Raw genomic sequence first — 22715 nt, 5'->3', positions numbered from 1 at the left:
CATACCTCTCGGATTTGTGTTGTATATTATGTCTTCTGTTAATTTTGGGATGATGTCTGTTATCTATGCTATATGTTAGACATACCGATTGCTCACCTGTACCTTTTGTTATGTTTTGTACCTTTGTTTAATAAAAAAATAAAAAAAGTTCAGCGATCGCCATCTTGAATTTGCGTCACCTGAACCAGAAAAAAAGCTTTAAAAAACAGCAGTAGAACGATTCTCCCATCACCCTGCTGGGAGAAGCTTTTTTTCAGCTACTTTTCGGAGTGATGCCGACCGAGGGAGGACTGACGACTTGGTGAGATATCGATCGTACCGCGACAGCGGGCCGACCCACACGGAGAAGCCGGCCTTCAGGCATCATTCCTGGGCAGACCAAGGCAGGCAGCCGAGGGGATGGAGCAAACCCACTCAGTCCGAAATCTCCCACTTTTTGGATATATGTGAAGTCCCAGTTTGCCCAACAGAGTTTAGTTCTGCAGCTTTATCGAGGTGAGAATCTAAAAATAAAACGTGACGTTTACTGAACTGCTGTGAAGGTTTAATGATCGGCTAACGTTAGCTTAGCCTTTTAGCACAGTTGATCTGAGTGAACGCTTTAATTTGTAAATGGCTCAGTCTTTTTTATTTTTAGCAAATAAAGCTACAGCTTTATTCTGACACCACAAAAGCTCAACTTTAAATAACTTTTTTTTGGGGGGGGGGGGGCGTTTTTTTCCCATCGTTTTTTTCCATTTTTTTTCAATATATAAACTGTTTAGTGTTTCTTTATATTTAAAGAAATATTTTTATTTGTCCCAATCAGGAACATTTGCTGTGCAGACAACCAAACTTCCATTGATGAGCTGAACACCATGAAGTCCTGTCGAAAGAAAACATCTCTGCTCTTCAGCAACACCACCAGAATTCAAAGCTGCAGAGGAGACCTTCATCTGGTCCCGAGAATTCAGCATATCACCTGCTTCTAAATAAAAGGCTCTTTCAACAGCAACTATTTTATTATTTTTTAAAAAGCTGTTTCATTTTATATTTTAACAATAAATGAACAGATCATTAAAAATGTCCACGAATCAAAGTCAAAAGACATTTGCACAAGTAGAAGCTCTCCACTTATTGTGCTCAAATTCATATTTTAGAAATGACTCTGTCCTGATAACATTAAAGGCAATTACATATTTTGACGAAATTACAAGTTAAAATGACTATAAAAAAAATCATTGTGAGGTTTATGTCACAGAAATCCTACTTTACAATCACACTGCAGCTATTTAAAGTTCATGTTAGACTGTTACGCACCAGTGACAAACATCAAAATGTAAGTCCCTTTTCTGTTGTTTAGAAATTAATAAAATATCAAACGACAAGGGTCTATTGCCGTTACATAAAACAAATAATGAATGTTTTTACATTCTTTCAATGGAACAAATATAATTCAATGAAAGATTGAACGTGAGATATTCGTACCATTGAACTCATACACATTCATTATTTGTATAGTATTTTATGTCAGACAGCACAGTGTCTTAGTGGTTAGCACTGTCACATCACATCAGGCAGGTTGTGGGATCGATTCCCACCCGGTCTTTTCTGTGTGAAGAGTTCATGTTCTCCAGTAATTGCATGGGTTCCCCCCAGATGCTCTAGCTTCCTCCCACTTCCAAAGACACGCAGATTAGGTGAATAGAAAACCATAAATTGACTGTAGGGTAGTGTGAATGTGTTTACTTATATGCGGTCCTACAATAGAGTGGCAGCCTGTCCAGGGTATACCCTGCCTTTCGATAGACTCCAGCTTCCCCAAGATTTTAATAAGCGAGTATATGCCCAGAAAGAGGTGTGTCCAGCACTTTACTGTGTTCTTCTGTTCAATCATCATCGCTATCTCATTTGCTCATGAAGTCATTGTCTTTCACACTAATATCCTTCTTTGGAGCTGGCCTCCAGTCATGCTTCCCTCTGGAAATCAGGCTGAAGGAGTCTGAGGATGTGCAGAAGCAACGTCCATACGTACCGCGTACTGTGTACAGCATGCATGTATGTATGCACGCACACGTAAGAGATTGTCAATAAATGCCCCCCTTCACAAAAATTGCACACCCCCGGGTCATTTAATAGAGTAAATACGATACCTCTGAGGAAAAGAAACCTTATCTTCAAAATTACTATCCAGGGCTTGATGAAGACATCCATATTCCCTCCAAACTTACGAAGTAAGCAGCTGGATCAAGTTGTTTAAAATTTCACAAACAAACGCCAATTTCAGCCCTTTTACATCACTAGCCTGGTAGCTAATAGCATCTTTTTAATTCGTACCTTCAGCTGAGTTTCCACTGTGGTCCAGACTGCAGTTTTCTCTTGCAGTAGGGAGGAAGTCTTACTGAGCTGCTCCTCCAGCTCCTTCTTATGTGTTGCTTCTTGTTGGGAATTTTTCTTCATCTCCTGTAAGACCTCCACATCAGCGGCATGGAGCATTAGCTCCCGCTCATATTTAGCTTGTGCCTCTTCAGCTACCTTAGTCTATAAGGAATAAAAAGAGTAAATGTAATACTGGGTCAGTGAAGGATCAAAGTCACAAACAATGAAATAATGATGCAAACTTTGTTTTTAAAACATATTTGGTAGATGGTCCTCGCAGAATGAACAGTACATAATAATATATTTCAAAAGTACTCAAACTTTCAGGGCAAAATATCTTTTAGCTGCCTTACTATCCAGATTCATATTTTTTTGTGTTGGCCCTCCAAAACAACCTCAGAAATAAAAGCACCCTCCACTGGTGATTGTAAAAAGACACAGCTGGTTGTGTTACCACTGAAGGGCTGGTATTACACACCGCTACAGCATTGTTTAGCTTCCTTCAGTATGCTCACTGCTTTAGAAGCAACATGTGGCTAAAACTAGCATTAGTAAACCACAAGTAAAAACCTGTGCTGCGCTTTGCCTCACTTCAAGGTGAACTTTTTTTTTTTTTTTTTTGCCAAAAGTGAAGTTAGATTTGAGGTAAAGTTCTGTGTCAAACAGATGCAACTGGAACCCAGGAAAACTCGACATTGCTAATGTATTTAAAAATAGATCAGTATTATTTGGAAGCTCTGATAAGTCTTACTGAACCTGAAAATATCTAGAACAGAAGAACTAATGGATCAACTGTTTAGTATTTTTGTCTTGTGCTTATATAACTCAATTTGAATTCAACTGCAAAGTTAACATTTGATTTCAGATGTGAATCAAGCTGTGTCAACTTTTATTTGAGCCACAAATAAAACAAATCTAACAGCATTCACAAATTCATGAATTTTGTTTGAACAACCAGAAACAATATCAGTGTGGCTGTGGATATAACCTGGAGCAGACTCTCTTGTATGGCCTTCTGCTCCATTGTAACAGCAGCAGAAGCTCTCTCTAGTGCCTCCTGCTGCTGCGTTTGGCTGGCCTTCAAGTTACGCTGCAACTCACATATCTGGAAAAGACAAGCAAATACAATCAGTATAACCAGTTGCAGTTGTATAAATTATCCCTCAGCAAACACTGGTGTATTATACTGTGTATGCACACCAAAGCTTAGTGTTAAAACAGCCCACAATGCACTTCAACTTTTCAAAGTTTTCAGTTAAATCACTTGAATATTAAAATCGTGATATAACAGGCCTACTTGTTTCTCCACCGTTTCCATGGCAACCCTCCTCTCTTCTTGCTCCTGCTGCTTCATTTTCTCAACCTCTAAAATCCTATTCTCAAGTTGCTTCTGTACATCCTCAGACTCCTTCAGCCTGATTTCCAGAGGGGAGCGTGACTGGAGTTCAACACCAAAGAAGGATGTTAGTGTGAAAGACAATGACCTATAAGCAAATGAGGTAGCAATGATGATGGAACAGAAGAACACAGTAAAGTGCTGGGCATACCTCTTTCTCTTTCTTTAGGCTGTCTTCCAGAGTCAAAACCACAGCTCTGTACTGCTCTACAATAGCATTAGCATTCTTTAGCTGCTCTGCTAGCTCACCCTTCTGTTCCTCAGCAATATGCAGAAGACTTTTCACCTCTGCAAGCTCCTGGTCCGACTGGCTGGGCTGCTGAGAGGCTGGTGGTACTGGAGAGCGTACTGAAAGTGCACAGAAAACAGAATCCAGTAAACTGGCCATTCTTGTGTCTCGTACGGTGCTTCCGAAATGTATTCACAGCGCTTCAGTTTTTCCACATTTTGTTATGTTACAGCCTTATTCCAAAATGGAGTAAATTAAATTTTTTTTCCCCTCAAAATTCGACTAACACCCCATCATGACAATGTGAATTGATTTTTTTTTTTTTTTGGCAAATTTATTAAAAATAAAAAAACTAAGAAATCACATGGGCTGGGCCACTCAAGGGCATTCACATAGTCGTCCTGAAGTCACTCCTTTGATATCTTCACTGTGTTCTTAGGGTCACTGTCCTGCTGACAGATGTACCGTCACCCCAGTCTGACGTGACGAGCGCTCTGGAACAGGTTTTCATGCAAAATGTCTCTACATTGTTGCATTCATCTTTCCCTCAATCCTGACTAGTCTCCAAGGTCCTGTCATTGAAAAACATCCCCACATCATGATGCTGCCACCATCATGCTTCATTGTAGGGACGGTGCCTGGTTTCCTCCAAACATGATGCCTGGCATTCACTCCGAAGAGTTCAATTTTTGTCTCATCAGACCAGAGAATTTTGTTTCTCATGGTCTGAGAGTCATTCAAGTGCCTTTTGGCAAACTCCAGATGGGCTGCCATGTGCCTTACAAAGGAGTAACTTCCGTCTGACCACTCTACCATACAGGCCTGATTGGTGGATTGCTGCAGAGATGTTTGCCTTTCTGGAAGGTTCTCCTCTCTCCACAGAGGAGTGCTGGACCTCTGACAGAGTGACCATCGGGTTCTAGGTCACCTCCCTGACTAAGGCCCTTCACTCCGATTGCTCAGTTTAGACGGGCGGCCAGATCTAGGAAAATTCCTGGTGGATTTAAACTTCTTCCATTTACAGACGATGGAAGCCACTGTGCCCATTGGGACCTTCGAAGCAGCAGAAATGTTTCTGTACCCTTCCACAGATTTGTGCCTAAAGACAATCCTGTCTCGGAGGTCTACAGACAATTCCTTTCACGCCATGTTTGGTTTGTGCTCTGACATGCACTGTCAACTGTGGGACCTAATACATAGACAGGTGTGTGTCTTTCCCACTCATGTCCAGTCAACTGAATTTACCCCAGGTGAACTCCAATTAAGCTGCAGAACCATCTCATGGATGATCAGTGGAAACAGGATACACCTGAGCTCAATTTTGAGCTTCCTGGCAAAGGCTGTAAATACTTATGTACATGTGAATTTTTTTTTTTCCAGGTTTTTTTTGTTGTTGTAATAATTTGTAATAAATTTTCAAAAATCTAAAAAACAAAAAAAAACAAAAAAAAAACTTTTCTTACACTGTCATTATGGGGTCTTGTATATATATATATATATATAGACATTTGAGGAAAAAAAATGAATTTACTGCATCTTTAAAATAAGGCTGTAACATAAAATGTGGAAACCGTGAAGTGCTGTGAATACTTTTTGGATGAACTTTATATCAAAACATTATTCTCAGTCACTGCTGGAGCTTTCTGCCTCCTTTACATTGCTCCCTTTATTAAAAACAATGTCATTAACAAAGATGCGTTTTTTTGACTTGTAGTGCGAGTATCAGTAACAACACAGCCACACAGGTGGTGCATCAGACATAACGGTTCTTTGCAGATGAGCAACTGATTTACAGCAGTTTTCTGCATTCACTCAGTCAATACCAGTTTCATGAGCACTAAAAATGATAAAGTGTCACACAGCTATTTCAAACACACTGAAATTTAGCTGCAGTCATCAATTTATGTTGCAGTAGCTCACGGATTTGAGAGACACATGTATATTTGACCGTACATAGACTATTTTAAATATCCATGATTTGGAGCTGACAAACTATGTGCCATGTGTGCATGCCTGTGTTAACAAATGGATACAGTGTAACATCAGTGATATTATATGGCCATATGGTGAATCTACACTTACCATAACAGTAATGGTATTTAAATTTTTCTTTGCTATTTGCAAAACTGTCATTTACCTCGAAGTGGAGCCCTGAGACTTGAAGCCCTAGTGACGGGTGTTGTACCGCTACTGGTCGTGGTGACCGTATCAGATGTGGCAGAAGCAAGCTGGGTTTTCAGCAATGACACCTGCTGTTCAGAACTACGCAACAACTCTCTGGTCTTCTGGTGTAAGGTATTCTGAGCCTCCAGTTGTTTTTTAGCTTCCAACAACTGGGCCTGAAGATAGGGTAAAGTACAAGGACAGAAAAGTACAAATAAATAAATAAATACACACACACACACACATATATACATACATATATATATATATACATACATATATATATATACATACATATATATATATATATATGACTAAGAGTTTTAGCAGAACTCTGGTTGTAGCCCTAATGTTACAAACAGAACATTAATTAATGAGAAATATGAATGACTTCAGCCATCTCCATGTTCAGTGGATTGCTCCAAATTCCACTAGACTAAAATGCATCACTTTCTGTCATAATACCAGGTAAATAAAGGTAAATATGAGGTCTATTAGAAAAGTATCCGACCTTATTATTTTTTTCAAAAACCATATGGATTTGAATCATGTGTGATTGCGTCAGCCAAGCTTGAACCTTCGTGCGCATGCGTGAGTTTTTTCACGCCTGTCGGTTGCGTCATTCGCCTGTGAGCAGGCTTTGAGTGAGGAGTGGTCCACCCCTCTCGTCGTTTTTTTCATTGTCTAGGAATGGCTTAGAGACTGCCGCTTTGCTTGATCAAAATTTTTTCAGAAACTGTGAGGGACATCAAAGTGGACACCATTCGAGAAATTCAGATGGTTTTTGGTGAAAGTTTTATGGGCTTCAAAGAGATTACAGAGTGTTACTGTTGCTTTAAGGACGGCCCAGAGCGACTGGTGGTGCGCCGCGCTCCGAAGCCACCATCGACAGGCTGAGCGATCATTTCATTTCTAAACGGATGACTGTATGGATCCGTGACCATTGTGTGCAATGCCGCGACGCGCGAAGCCTCCGCTCCTCTTTCCATGACAAAAACTCCTGTAACAGTGGAATGTGCCGTTCATTTTCAAACTGGATGCTGTGTTTTATCTGGGATGTCATCTGACTAGCACAGGAATTGTGAAAAGACGTGGACATCAGCACTTTTTCGGCACATTGAGACAGACGTGCAGAGGAATTCCACGCGTCGTGGCGGTGCCGCATGGCGCAAAAGCAACGCCGTGATGAAGCCTCACAGGACATGTTCTGGCATGTCCAGGCACATCCACAATTTCTCGGATAATCACTCAATGGAAAAACCACCGACAGCTGTCTGAACACCATCTCAAAGCCGTCCTGTGAGACCAAAACGGAGGTGGTTTTGTCTCGCTCCAGTAGCGAATCCATCGTGACGCGCGAAGCCTCCGCTCGGCTTTCCATGACAAAATCTCTTGTTAAAAGTGAAATCTGCCAGCAAATGGTTGATGTCCAGCTCTTGTGATAACCAGAGAAATGGCACACGAATCCAGACAGCCATCCGTTTAGAAATGAAATGGTCGTTCAGCCTGTCAATGGCGGCTTCGGAGCGCGGCGCGCCCCACAGCCGCTGGGAGCCGTCCTTAAAGCGACAGTAACACTCCTTATTCTCTACCAAGCCCGTAACATTTTCACCGAAAGCCAGATAAATTTTTCTAATGGTTTCCAGCTGCCAGTCTCTAACAGTTTCTGAAAAAATTCTGATGGGAAAAAAAAGCCCAAATCATTCCGCCATTTCCTAACAATGAAACAACGATGAGGGGGCTGGACCACTCCTCACTCAAAGCCTGCTCACAAGCGAATGACGCAACCGACAGGCGTGAAAAAACTCACGCATGCGCACGAAGGTTCAAGCTTGTCTGACGCAATCACACGTGATTCAAATCCATATGGTTTTTGAAAAACATAATAAGGTCGGATACTTTTCTAATAGACCTCGTATTTCATATATTCTTTTTTATAATCTTCTGAGTTTGACTGAATGAACACTACAGATGAAAAACCATGCTTCATAAAAGGCCAACAGTCTCCATATTTTGTTTTGTTTTGTCACAGGCCACCTCAGCAGGTGATTTCACTGCGTAAGAGTACTTTCATAAAAAAGAGGAAGTATTAGTCTGGCCAACAGTTGCAATGAAAACCTGCATCCAATTGGTCCTTTCTGACACACAGATGTCCATCTCTGATGTACGCCTTTAATTTCCATAAATTATTCACATTTTCCTGGATTCAAATCTCAATTAAGAAAATATTTATCTACCTGACTGTAATCAGCTTGTTGCAAGTGTTACCTTACAGGTTTTTGTTATTGTTAAAGTAACATTTCTTCATCACCATGTATTATGTACAATATGAACATATAAGATGCCACATACATCCATAGTGCGTCCCAGTGCATGTCTCTGCGCTATTTCTTTGTCCAACCTAGTCTTCATTGCAACCAGTTCCTTTTCTAAGCCCTCTATCTTGTTGTTAAGTCGATGTCGACTCTCTGTCTCCGTGCGCTCCATGGTCAACTATATTGAAGAAGAAAAAACAATTATGGCAGAAAAAGAGAGAAATTACAAGAGAAAATAAATTTACCAATTTCAAGGGGGAAAATACTAGGACATTCAGAGTGAGTAACTCAATGGGACAGGAGCCGGCCTACCAAATATATGTAGATGTGGGTTTAAATCCAAGTCATGTTACCTATCTGTGTCCTTTGACAAGACATTTCATCTGCACTATCCCAGTCTACCCAGTTGAAAATATGTACCACTTGTGGATTGAGATGCAACCTGCATCGGACTGGCAGAGTCCTAGCAGGAGTCACAGATGCTCATCTCTATCAGGCCTCAGGCCTGTGTAGCATTATTTACTTCTAGGTCAATACTTGTAAATTCAAAGCTGATGATAAAGAATGTAGTATTCAGCTTAGAGCTTAATGACTGGCTGGTACAATTCTACTTGTAATCTCTCCCAAAACCTAGAATAATGATTACACTACATTAACAGGAAAATACAATAAATAAAAATATAGAAATCAAAGCACATTAGAGTTGAATGCAAACACTGAATAAGAGACCATCATAGCTGTGACAAAGACACTCCTCTTTGTTTTATGCTTGTGGTCAGTGTCCTTTTGGAAGGTGAAGCATAAGGAATAAAGTTTCTCCACTTGAGCTTTATTTAAAAGCTATAGGGCCTTCAAATTTCACAAAACAGAAAATTTAGTTCCTACCTAAATCCAAGCATTATATTGTAGGTTTATTTGTCTAACATGCTGCAAAATTACAGCTCATTTTAAAGAAAAGGACATATTTATCTGGTGGGAAATTCCATAGTGAATATTGTCTTTACGTTCATGGTTGTCATGCAGACTAACTACAGAAGGAAGAGGTACATACATACAGATTTCTTGTAAATCACTTCCAAATCGTTTCCACAGTGCAGGAATTTTGATCATGCAATATTAATTGATTAATCGAGTAACTCAAATAATTCGATTACAAAATATGTTTGAGGCAAATTTGCCTCGAGGCTTCGTTTAATGCTGTAGTACACACGCCAAGCCTGTATGTGGCGCTGTAACACTCCCACAAAAAAACAGAGGAGACCATAGAGCACGTGCATAACTAATGTAAGAGCTAATCAATGTAGCAGGCGACGCTATAACTTTACAAAGTCACACACTGAGGAAAATAAAGCCTTTTAAAAGAAAGAGGGTCCGAGCTGATCGTCTGAAATGGACTTATTGCGCATTTAAAGTGATGCAGTGTGTTTGTATATTTTTTTTAAACATGGTTTGGTACACTGGCTGCTCTACACCTCAGCAGATGAAGTGAATGAACGCTCACTTTAACTGAATCATGTTTAACTATTTTAAAACAATGCCTTGGCTCAGATTTGATACGTTTTTATCAATAGGCTGCACAGCTGACTTATCAGTACAGGTTTTGTGGAAACGCTGCACTCCACAGCTGTTTTTCACAGGCTGTGTTCACATTCAGAATCATGATAGTCTTTATTCGCCAAGTATCCACAGAAAACAAGGATTCTATTTCATTCCTCCTGACCATCAGAGGGCGGTGCTTTAGCACCTGGATAACTACATATGCGCAGCACAGAAGTCGAGAATATATACCAACAAAGTCACGCCATTGGATGTGACCTGGGTGACGTCACTGGTTGTCTTTATATACCAGACGCACCCAGCGCTCGCTTCTTTTCTACATTCTCGCATTCTTAGAGGTTGAGAACGCATTTAGCTACGACTGCCGCTTGTAGCCTCGCAACCCACCTACGGTTGGAGCTACGTGCACTGCACACGTCCTCCAGAGGTTGCGAGACACGGCTTCACCATTTTTTGTATTCTTTAACTGACGCCTGTTGTGAGTACACCTTCCTAAACGCCAGGTGCGCGCCTTTGCCGCTGCCCTGCTGGGTATTTTCCTCTGTGCACATTAGCTGTGTTGTTTCAATGAAAGCTGGCTATTTGTTTAGTTGTGTCACTAACCCCGTTAATTACGTGGTACTGTGTGTATCAGAACCAGTATAGTGTACTGTGTTGGGCTTGCCGTGAGTGTTTTCCACTCCTTGAAGTACTTTGTCTGCACTGCCGCCATTTGCTACGTTTAATAGCTCCGCTAGCAGCTAGTGTTGTCGTCGTTGCTCTAAGTGACTTAGGACTTGAGCTGTGAGTTTTTCGGCTGTGTGCATTGTGTTATTACTGTGGCTGTGAGTGTTTCACGCTCCGGCCTTGTATTAGCTTTTACACTGTGAGTGTTTCACGCTCCGTGCCTCATGCCGAGTCTGCGGCTGGAGTGCTTCATGCTCAGTGCCTCGTGTCGAGTCTGTGGCTGGAGTGGTTCACGCTCCGTGCCTCCCGTGCCTCGTGTCGAATCGACGGCTGTGAGTGCTTCACGCTCCGTGCCTCGTGTTACTATTTACACTGCATGTGATTCACGCTTTGTCTTTCCATTTGTAACCGTCAGGGCTTGCATTAGCCATCTGCACGCAGTCCACAATGTTGACAGGGCCTTTGTTGCATGGCTGTAGTACCTGTTTGGCTCCCTTGAGCCCAGATGATGGGTATATGTTTTGCCCCTTGTGTGTTGGGATCGGACACCTGAGGGAAGCCCTGACTGGCGATGCCTGCTTTAATTGTGCCAGCATGTCACTGGCAGAGAGATCTGCTAGACTTGCGGCATTGGAAAGTGGAATATCTAGTGCGACTTTGGCATCCAGCCCCAGGAAGGAACCAAAGAGCCGTAAACGCCCACATGCAGGAGCCCCTTCTGCTAAGAAGGTTACTCATGACCATGATTTGGATGAAAAGGTCGAAACGCTGACTTCTGAGTTTGCTCAGATTAAGTCCTTGCTTCTGAATCTACAGCCTAGGGATGCAGTGACAGTTCCTGTTGTCCCTAATGAGGCTGATCAGACCAATGTGGTTACTCAGCAGGAGGAAGATGTCGTGTCTATTGCTGCGACTGATTCCTTGTACATGACAAGTGAAATAAACTGTGTGGAGGATGAGGATGAGAGGGGTCTTTCTCCAAGCCATTCATTAGTGGGCTCTCACACCTCTGAAGCAGAGTCCCTGCCGCAAACCGGACCTGGACTATCCTTTGTCAAGCAAGCTGTTCAGTTGGCTTTATCCAGGCTTGGGGTCAACAATCCCCCTGCGGAAACCACCGCTTCAAGTGCCTTTTTCAAAGTCACTCAGAAGCCTGAGTTCAACGTTCCAGTTTCACAACCATATATCGAGGAGCTCCACCGATGTTGGGTGGACACCAAATCATTGACCCATCTATAGCAGGACTGCAGAGCCCTTAGCTCTATGTGTGATTCGGCGCAGTATGGTCTGAACCGTATGCCCGCCGTTGACAGCATTATTGCAAACCTGGTTGTGGCTCCACCTGATGCTGCTCGGCCGGATGCCCGCTGCCCACGACCTCAGTGTAGGGTCACTGATGCCCTCCTCACCAAAAGCTATGACATAGCTGCTCGCATCGGTCGCCTAGGCAACTCACTGTCCCATTTAGCCCTTGCCCTCTCAAAGTCTTTGAGGGAGGCAGAGGTTGATGATACTATGCAAAGTCTTAGTGATGCCTCACTCCAAACCTTTGCTTATATGTCCAGAGAGCTTAGCAGACTGATGTCAACCCTTACCATCAATAGATGGTAAGGGCGCAGTCCCCCCTGTCCGAATCCTGCAGAGGCACACTCCGTTCGCTGCCGGTTCTTCCAGGCCAAGTATTTGGACCTGCGGTCCAACAAACTTTGGAGCGTGCTGTTGAGGCTAGTAAATCTCTGCAACAGTTTGTTGACCTACACCGGTCTTCCAGACCTCAGCCAGTCAGACGTGCTACAGCTTTTCACTCTACATCCAGGCTTCCGCAGACTCCCAGAGCTGCACAAGCTTTTGCAGTTGAGGGCCAGCTCTCCCAGCGGCCTGCCTTTCGGGAGCCTACGGGCAGACCCCCGAGAACTGAACGGTTTCACAGAGCTTCCAGTAATCGCGCCCAGAGGTCCTCAGGGATGCGAGGCAGAAGTGGTCGGGTCTGACTGCCAACGTTTGGCCCACAGCCGTTTTTCACAAAATCAACTCAGCCACTGGGAGACTTAAGTTCAAGACCCATGGGTCATTTCAACCTTGTTCGAAGGTTACAGAATTCAGTTCAGATGTCGTCCTCCAAAGCTCAAAGGGGTGAGGATGACTGTTGTTTCCAACTCGGTGCAGTCTGCCGCACTACAACGGGAGATTTTGGAACTCCTGGAGAAGGAAGCCATAGAGTCAGTTCACAGTTCAGACCAGCTCAGGGGGTTCTATACAATTTACTTCCTTGTTCCAAAGAAGGATGGCGGCTTTCGTCCTATCCTCGATCTCCGACGTCTGAATCATTATATCACAGTGCTGCAGTTTCACATGTTCCGCACAGCAGACGTCCTTCAAACAATCACACCAGGAGACTGGTTCACAAGTGTCGACTTAAAAGACACCTATTTCCATGTGCCAGTGGCACCTCGTCACAGGCAGTTTCTCCGCTTTGCTTTCGAAGGTCAGGCATACCAGTTCAGGGTGCTTCCTTTCGGCCTCTCTCTTGCCCCTCGTACATTTACCAGATGTATGGCTGCAGCACTAGCCCCACTGCAAGCTCTTGGATTAAGAATTCTACCCTATTTAGACGATTGGCTTGTCTGCGCTCCGACTCAGGAGCAGGCGCACGACACAGCTCTTCTACTGAACCATGTCTCTCATTTAGGACTCACAGTGAACTTTGCAAAGAGTTCTCTTGTTCCCAGTCAACAAACAACCTTCATCGGCATTGCCATCAACTCCCTGATTATGACTGCATCACCATCCCCGCAGAGTGGACGATGTAATTCGTCTCGTCTTACACATTCAACGGGCTGTGACGCTGCCTTTTGGTTTGCTGCTCCGGTTGATGGGCAAATTGACTGCAATGTCGCTAGTGGTATCTTTGGGACTTCTGTTCTTATGTCCCCTACAGATATGGATCAACAACCTAGGCCTCAACTCAAAGTTGCATCAGCACAGGCTTGTACGACTCTCCAACCAGTGCCTTCTGCACCTCAGACCCTGGGGGAACGTGGACTTCATCTGCAAGGGTGTCCCTCTAGGCTCCGTCCCTTCTCGCCGAGAAGTGGTTGTTACAGAAGCATCACTCAAAGGTTGGGGGGCCGTGTGGAATCACAGGATGGTGAGGGGTGTCTGGAGTCCTCAGGAGAGACTCCAACACATAAACGTGCTGGAGCTTCACGCTGTGCGAATGGCTCTCAGCATTTCTCCTCCTGGCCCTGAGAGGAAGACATGTTCTTGTCCGGTCGGACAACACGTCAACAGTCTATCACATAAACCATCAGGGGGGGGGCACCAGGTCCAATCACTCATTGGCAGAAACTCGGAAGCTTCTCTTATGGGCGTTGCCTTGCCTTCAAAGTGTCAGAGCAGTTCATCTGCCCGGTGTTCAGAAACAGCGCTGCGGATTTACTCTCCAGACAGAACCACCACCGGGAGAGTGGAGACTGAACCTGATTGTGGTCCAAATGATCTGACAGAAGTATGGTGTAGCAGAAGTGGACCTTTTCGCTTCAAGCACCTCGACATTGCCCACGGTGGTACTCCCTCTCGGAACCAGACAGCCCGCTGGGGCAGGATGCATTGGTTCACTCGTGGCCAGATTGCCTCCTTCATGCCTTCCCTCCTCTCCTGCTGCTGATGTTGACACTGCACAGGATAGATCAGAGCAGCCACAGGGTGCTGCTGGTTGCTCTATTCTGGCCGGGGAGGATTTGGTTTCCCATGATTTACAAACTCCTCGAGGGGGAACCTTGGGCTCTCCCGGAGAGGAAGGATTTGTTGTCACAGCTACAGGGGAGGATTTGGCACCCTCACCCAGAACGCCTTCAACTGTATGTGTGGCCGTTGAGGGGCCGGACTCCTTGTTAAGTTCTTGTGACCAGGCTGTTGTTCAGACTATCCTTAATGCATGTGCTGCTTCTACCAGGGCTTTGTACGACAACAGATGGAAGCTGTTTGCGCGGTGGTGTGAGAACCAAAAGTTAGACCCGGAGCGTTGCCCTGTGCCTATTCTCCTCAAATATTTACAAGAACTGCTGGAGAAAGGACTTTCTGTCGCTACCTTGAAGGTTTATGTTGCTGCAATCTCTGCCCGGCACATCTATGTTGATGGCTGCTCAGTGGGTTCACACCTCTTAGTGTGTCATTGTTTTGAAAGGTGCTCTACGTTTGCGGCCTCCAAGGCTTGCACGCGTACTTTCATGAGACCTTCCTCTAGCCCTGGAGGGTTTAAGCTTATCCCCTTTTGAACTAGTTGAAAGTGCTGATCTTAAATGGGTGTCATTGAAGACTTCCTTTCTACTTGCACTCTCTTCGGCTAAGTGGGTGGGAGAGCTCCATGCCCTATTAGTCACTGGGGACTGTTTGCGATGGAATTCTGCCGGATCTGGGGTTACGCTGTGGCCTAATCCGTCCTTTTTACCCAAGAGAATTTCAACCTTTCATGTTAACCAGCCAGTTTCCTTGGCTGTGTATGTCCCGCATGTTTCAGGATCCGCATGTGTATGTCCCGTCTGTTTCAGGTTCCCTGTGTCCTGTCCGAATGTTGAAGCAGTACATTAGTGCAACTGCCGGGATCCGGAAAACGGATGCTTGTGTTTGTGTGTTACGGTGATCACAAAAGAGGCTGTGCTGTCTCAAAGCAGCGACTCTCGCATTGGGTCGTGGATGCCATTTTACAAGTATACAGGTCCAGAGGTCTTCAGCCTCCTAAGGTTACGTGCCATTCCACCAGAGGGGTGTCCACCTCCTGGGCTGCACTGAGAAGTGTCCCTTTGAGTGATATTTGTGCTGCTGCTACGTGGGCTTCGTCCTGTACCTTCACCCGCTATTACAGACTGAATGTGGCTGCTCCTCCTGCGGTGACTTTGGCAGTGTTGTCTACCTCCACTCCCCACTGCTGATGCGAGGTGAGCGTGACTCTTCGTGACCTTGTTGGTATTAAGTCATCCAGGTGCTAAAGCACCGCCCTCTGGCGGTCATCGGGAATTCATAGAACCGTAGTTACATTCGTAACTCTCGATTTGACTTCGGTTTGAGCTGCATGCTCTCTGTACAGCATGTATAAACATATACACTAAACACTGAATAAGTCACAGGAATAAAAGTGCAAATGAAATGTGCAGTAAGAGAAAAAAAATGTCCTGTCTGCAGACTGAAGAATTCACAGACTGTCTGGGATTATGGTTTGGGAAAGCTCCAAAATTTTTTAAGACTTAATCTTAAAAAAAAAAAAAACAGTGGCACTATACCTTTAAAGATGCCCTAACTCATATTTTACACATTAATATGGTTGCCAACATCTATTTTATTTGAAAACATTTAGTCCTTTAAAGGTGTCCTGTCCAGAGAATGAAGCGGCACTCCCTGTGTACAAAGAGCTTTTCTTTCCCGTTTACATTCTCCATCTGGCCATGCATACACGTATAGTGCTTGCAAGTCATGCCTTGTAAAACCACTGCCACCCCACTCCCCCACAATTTATAAAGCACAGTATTCACTACTCACATCACAGCTGTTGAATTTTTTTTCCAAAATTGCAGAAGACAGCCAATCTGCAGAAAGTGGGCCAAAGATCACAGAGGCTAAAAATGCCTCTCACAAAGAATATAGTTCAAATAGAATCAACATACATTTGGCTTTTCCCACACATATAGCTGTAAGACGTGTCAAAAACCTTCACGTCATTCAGTCTGCTTGGTGCAGAGGAAGGGGACAGGTTTGCGTAGGGGTCAGGAAGAGAAGCTTTGTTGACACCCTGAAACATAGTAGTGTAGTGCAACATCTAGTCGCAGAAAAATCATTCATAACACATTTAAGGATATCTCTATTCCATTAGTTCAGTTTTCCCTAAATGCCAACTATTCTTCCCAGTAAATTACATTTTTTTTGTGTGTGTGTGATTTCAAGGTGATGCCATCACTGTGCTTTATCCCTGAATGTGGTTTCTACCAGAGTTGATTCTTGAGTCCAGACAGTTAAACATAATTTAAACAGAATAAAGCATGTATGAGCTGCAGGCAATTTCTTCACTCACAACTAAGTTTTTCATTCTTCCATAGATTTTCAGCTGTGAAACCTTATTCAGGCTGGTGTAGCTGAGCCAATCATGTTTAACTGACTGAAAATGAAAGAATGGAATGCAAAAACACGCAAACACACATGCACACACACACACACACACACACACACTACCTGTATTGTCTTCAGATTGGATAGCAGTAGGTTCTGGTTACGTTGCTCAGCCATCATTGCCTCTTTTTCTCGATTGAGCCGACTTTCTGCCTGTCTTAGCATGTCTCTCTCTTTAGTCAGATTTTCTACACGCACCTATAAACAAGATGTTAAAATAAATAAGGTTTAAATTTTAACATGTAGACAAGAAGAAAAAAAAAAACATGGCCAAGAAGTGCAAGAAATAATTTTTTTAGTGTTTCAAATATTTAAAAATGAATCTGAATCAATAGTACTTTTCAACAGAACCTATGGTGCAACCGGAAAATATTCACAGCGCATCACTTTTTCTACATTTTGTTATATTATAGACATTCAAAAATACACAAAATGCATTTTTTTCCCTCAAGGTTCTACACACAATACCCCATAATGACAATGCGAAAAAGTTTTTTTTTTTAGATTTCTGCAAATTTATTAAAAATAAAAAATGAAGAATTTACATATATGTATTTACAGTCAGGGTTAGGGTTAGCTCAGGTGCATCCTGTTTTCACTGACCATCCTTGAGATATTTCTACAGCTTAATTGGAGTCTAAATCTGTCTAAATTTAAGGTCCCACAGTTGGCAGTGCATGTCAGAGCACAAACCAAGCATGAAGTCAAAAGGAACTGTCTGTAGACCTCCAAGACAGGCTTGTCTTGAGGCACAAATCTGAGGGAAGGGTATAGAAACATTTGTACTGCTTTAAAGGTTCCATCTGAAGAGCACAGTAGCTTCCATAATCTCTAAATGGCATAAGTTCGGATCCACCAGGACTCTTCTTAGAGCTGGCTGGCCATCAAAACTGATCGGGAGAGTTGGGCCTTAGTCGGGAGGTGACCAACAATTCAATGCTCACTCTGTCAGAGCTCCACCATTCCTCTGTGGAGAGAGGAGAACCTTCCAGAAGGACAACCATCTCTGTAGGAATCCACCAATCAGGCCTGTATGGTAGAGTGGCCAGACAGAAGCACTCCTTAGTAAAAGGCACATGACAGCCCGCCTGGAGTGTACCAAAGACACCTGAAGGACTCTCAGACCATGAGAAACAAAATTCTCTGGTCTGAAGAGACAAAGATTTAACTCTCTGGTGTGAATGCCAGGCGTTATGTTTGGAGGAAACCAGACAACATGCCTACAGTGAAGCATGGCGGTGGCAGCATCATGCTGTGGGGATGTTTTTCAGCAGCAGGAACTGTTGAACCAGGAACAAGTTCTGGGAGACTAGTCAGGATTGTGGGTAAGATGAATGCAGCAATGTACCGAGACATCCTGGATGAAAACCTGCTTCAGAGTGCTCTTGACGTTAAAATGGGGCGATGGTTCATCTTTCAGCAGGATAATGACACTAAACCCACAGCCAAGATATCAAAGGAGTGGCTTCAGGCCAACTCTATTAATGTCTGTGAGTGGCCCAGCCAGAGCCCAGATCTGAATCCGACTGACCATCTCTGGAGAGATCTGAAAGAGGCAGTGCACTGACACTCCCTATCCAACTTGATGGAGCTTGAGAGGTGCTGTGAAGAGGAATGGGCAAAAATTCCCAATGATAGGTGCATCACGTTTGTGGCATCATATTCAATATTACTTGAGGCTGTAATTGCTGCCAAACGTGCATCCAATCTAATCCAATCCAGTTTATTTATAGAGCATATTTAAAAACAACAAAGTTGACCAAAGCGCTGTACAAAGACAAAATAAATCAATAAATAAATAATCACATGATAAATAACAGTGGCAACAATAAAAGTTTTTAAAACAGTAGGAAATCTGCCAAAAATTCACTAACTTTTTTCATGTTGTCATTATAGGGTGTCATGTGTAGCATTTTAAAGGAGGAAAAAAAAAATAATTTACTTGATTTAGGGAAAAAGTGAAGCGCTCTGAATACTTTCCGGATCCACTGTAAAATCACACATTGTAACGAATAATGATAAGACCAATTAAGAACCTTTTTTGTCAACTGTCTAAGCATATAAAATAAGTTTACTGTGGCAAATCAGACTCAAATAAAACATCAATAAATAAAAATAAATAAATAAATAAAGGTAGCTCTCTATGAAGCTCAATAGTGTTTCAGTTTTTAATTAGCGTGAACATATCTCACAGCAACACTAACTTTGCACAACTTATCACTAAAAAGTGGGTTTTTATCAAGTTTTTTAATCTTTTAGGTAACCCTGTCTGACAGCACTGGTTATCTAGCTATCCTTCAATCATTCATTCAACACTTTTTATTCCAGACCTCTTCCAGTGCCAGTTTTTCATTAGCTTGGCGCAGGTCTTGACTCATTGTATGGATGATGTGTTCATGTCGCTGTGTTGTTGCAGCCATTTTTTGGTTCCTCTCCTGCAGCATGGAGATTTCTCTGCGGAAGGCTGATACAGTCTCCTGGACCATCTCATACCTAAAATAGGGAGAGACAAACCTAACTGATAAACCAATAACAGATAATGGAATCTGTGCTACATACAATAGGCCAAGCACAGATTCCATCACGTACAAATTTGGCCAAGCACCTCAAGTGGATTTTGGCTCCTCTAGTGGGTAACTCATCCCCACCGCTGAGGCCATCTCAGCTGTGAGGCAGAGACTGCTGGAGGATGTGTCTCTACTTGAAAGGACCAAACTCACACCAGACCACATCTGCCAACTCTTGGAGATCTGTCTCAACAACACGTATTTCCTGTTTAGGGGGAATTACTACAGGCAGATTCATGGTTGTGCGATGGGGTCTCCGGTATCCCCCATTGTGGCCAATCTGTACATGGAGCGAGTGGAGAAGACAGCCTTGACGTCTTTCACGGGCATCTCTCCCAGTCACTGGTTCAGATATGTTGATGACACATGGGTTAAAATCAAGCAACAGGAAGTTGAAGACTTTACAGAACACATCAACTCAGTGGACGCCAACATCAAGTTCACACGTGAGGATGCCAGAAACAACCATTTAGCCTTCTTGGACTGTGATGTTACGATTGGAGAGAACAGGCAGCTTCAGACAGGGGTTTACAGAAAACCAACTCACACTGACCAATATCTGCTCTTTGGCTCAAACCACCCCCTTGAACACAAGCTCGGGGTGATCAGGACGCTTCAACACAGAGCCCTACAGGTGCCCACAACTGCAGAGGGAAGGGCTAAAGAACAACAACGTGTCCGGAAAGCGATGGTCCATGGACAAAGTGCAGAGGTCCCAGAGAACAAAGTGACCAGATAGACAGGAGATGGAGACTAGAAGAAGAGGAGTGTCTCTCCCTTATTTAGCAGGAGTAGGGGAAAAACTACAGAGGATCTTCAGACAGCACAAAATCCCAGTTTACTTTAAACTGATTAACACCTTGAGACAGAAATTAGTTCACCCTAAGGACATGATCCCTAGTTACAAACAGAGCAATGTAGTATATTCTATCAGATGTCAGGAAAACTGTAACGAACACTACATAGGTGAGACTAAGCAACCTTTACACAAAAGACTATACCAGCACCGCAGAGAGGGCGCCAGTGAACCTCAGTCTGCAGTTCATCTCCACCTTAAAGACAATAACCACACGTTTGAGGACAAGGAAGTTAAAATATTAGCCAGAGAAAAGAAATGGTTTGAGAGAGGGGTCAAGGAGGCATTCTTTGTGAAACGTTTGAAACCCAGCCTTAACCGGGGAGGGGGTCTGAGACATGCTTTGTCCCCTGTTTACAATGGGGTACTCAGGTCAAATGAGTTTCAGTCTTTTGTTCATGGTAATGAGTCATTCACGTCATCAGGAGTCATCGAAGGAGCCATCAAGAAAGGCATCCATCCCATCATTAGGAGGGACAGCTGCCCTGTCATTAGGAGAGTGCTAACTAGAGCACAATAGTTGCTAATTAGAGCTATTGTTTAGTCACTAGCCTATAGCAGTCTGCCTCTCAGTAGGAGGGGTCTGGTTAGGTTTAAAACTCCAGCTTTTGTTGGCTTCTGTTCATTCGTCTCTACAAGAGTCAGACAGAAGTCAGACTTCCAGAGCAAGGATTTTAGCTGAGGAAGCGTCTGCGATTTGAAGCGAAACGTCCTCGCGTCAAGCAACCCAGTCCAGTCGAAGACTCAAGCTTCTCTACTATGGAAACCACCTGGACAACTGAGAGCCTACACAGAAACAATAATAGAACAAGCACACAATGTTTCACAAGACATTTAACAAGAGGCACGCACCATAACAATACGTCTCTGGACCCACCCATACAGAGGAGGACAAAATTATTAGTCCACCAATGAAATTTAAAGTTTTCTTCAAAAAGTTACTACTGAATGTTCAATATAACGATCATCCCGGCAAGGTGTTTCCCAGAGGAGTGGCTCCCCTGAATTCAAAGTAGAACTTCACACTGCTGTTGTTATTGGACGCAAAGAAAACCTCCAGACTAGTGTTCTGCTGGCTGTGTGCTTTCATGATGTACAGATGCTCAACTCTGACTGAAGTCATCTTAAAGGCAACACAGCAAGTTTAACTCATGCAAGCAACTTCAATCACCCAGTTTGAACATTATTCCTTCATAAATAACAGAAGTAACTTCATCTGGCTTATTCATGTAAAACACTCACAAATTAATCTTTTTCTGACAAGGACTACAACATTCATATTATTCATTGTAAATAATCTACCTTTTAAGCTGAAAACGTATGTAAAAATTTTAAGATCATAAAAAGAATGCTTGAATTCAGTGAAAAAAAAAATCACAGTAAAATACAGTTGAAAAGTGCATTGTATAGAGCAGGTGAGCGGCCTCACTGGACAAAAGCAAAAGTCTCAGTGCTTTTGTATGGTTTTCCATGCAATAAACACTGTATATACTAGATTTTGTATAATGGATTTTTGCTCACATCGGACAAAACGTCCTGTCCAATCGCAATGCATTTCCTTTAAAAACCCCTTGCATATACTGGACAGAGCAGTCTGGATGTGCCCAGTAACAGGGATACGAAATGAAGTTCATCACTGACACTCACCGATTCGAGGAAAGTGGGACAAAATTTCTGTGATTAAAAGACCGGGCATTTATTTTTTTCCAAACCGTGCTCAGACATGGGACCCAAACAAGGCAGGTCGTAATTCAAGGCCAGTGATGTCAGCGTTTGGTGTTCTGGGATGTGTTTTGGTGTTTTATTATGAATATTTTTGTTTTTAGTGTTCTGTGTGGTGTCTTCCTTGCTTATGCTTTTTCTGCTTGGGGTTTTCTGTAACTCACACTCAACCTCAACTTTTTTTCTTATATAGCGCCAAAATCACAACAAACAGTTGCCCCAAGGCGCGCCATATTGTAAGGCAAGGCCATACAATATATGAAAAACCCCAACGGTCAAAACGACCCCCTATGAGCAAGCACTTGGCCACAGTGGGAAGGAAAACTCCCTTTTAACAGGAAGAAATCTCCCAGCAGAAACAGGCTCAGGGAGGGGCAGTCTTCTGCTGAGACTGGTTGGGGCTGAGGGAAAGAACCAGGAAAAAGACATGCCGAGAAGGGGGGCAGAGATCGATCACTAATGATTAAATGCAGAGTGATGCATACGGAGCAAAAAGAGAAAGAAACAGTGCATCATGGGAACCCCCCCACAGTCTACGTCTAAAGCAACATAACCAAGGGATGGTCCAGGGTCACCCGATCCAGCCCTAACTATAAGCCTTAGCGTAAAGGAAAGTTTTAAGCCTAATCTTAAAAGTAGAGAGGGTATCTGTCTCCCTGATCTGAATTGGGAGCTGGTCCCACAGGAGAGGAGCCTGAAAGCTGAAGGCTCTGCCTCCCATTCTACT

The 22715-nt window shown here is 43.3% G+C and overlaps 1 protein-coding gene across 1 annotated transcript in view; it reads right to left on the bottom strand.

Moving 5' to 3' along the window:
• The window catches only part of tpra (translocated promoter region a, nuclear basket protein), a 169406-nt gene that overhangs the window by 104921 nt on the left and 41770 nt on the right, over positions 1-22715 (bottom strand). Inside the window, 8 exon segments of the mRNA XM_034183752.1 lie at positions 2317-2520; positions 3347-3463; positions 3656-3796; positions 3906-4102; positions 6121-6322; positions 8499-8639; positions 16907-17041; positions 19174-19336. Of these exon segments, the coding sequence (XP_034039643.1) occupies positions 2317-2520; positions 3347-3463; positions 3656-3796; positions 3906-4102; positions 6121-6322; positions 8499-8639; positions 16907-17041; positions 19174-19336 (1300 nt within the window).

The sequence above is a fragment of the Thalassophryne amazonica genome, chromosome 12 (assembly GCF_902500255.1).
Source record: "Thalassophryne amazonica chromosome 12, fThaAma1.1, whole genome shotgun sequence".
Lineage (NCBI taxonomy): Eukaryota > Metazoa > Chordata > Actinopteri > Batrachoidiformes > Batrachoididae > Thalassophryne > Thalassophryne amazonica.
The sequence above is the reverse complement of the archived record's forward strand: the minus strand, read 5'-3'. Positions and strand labels throughout refer to the sequence as shown.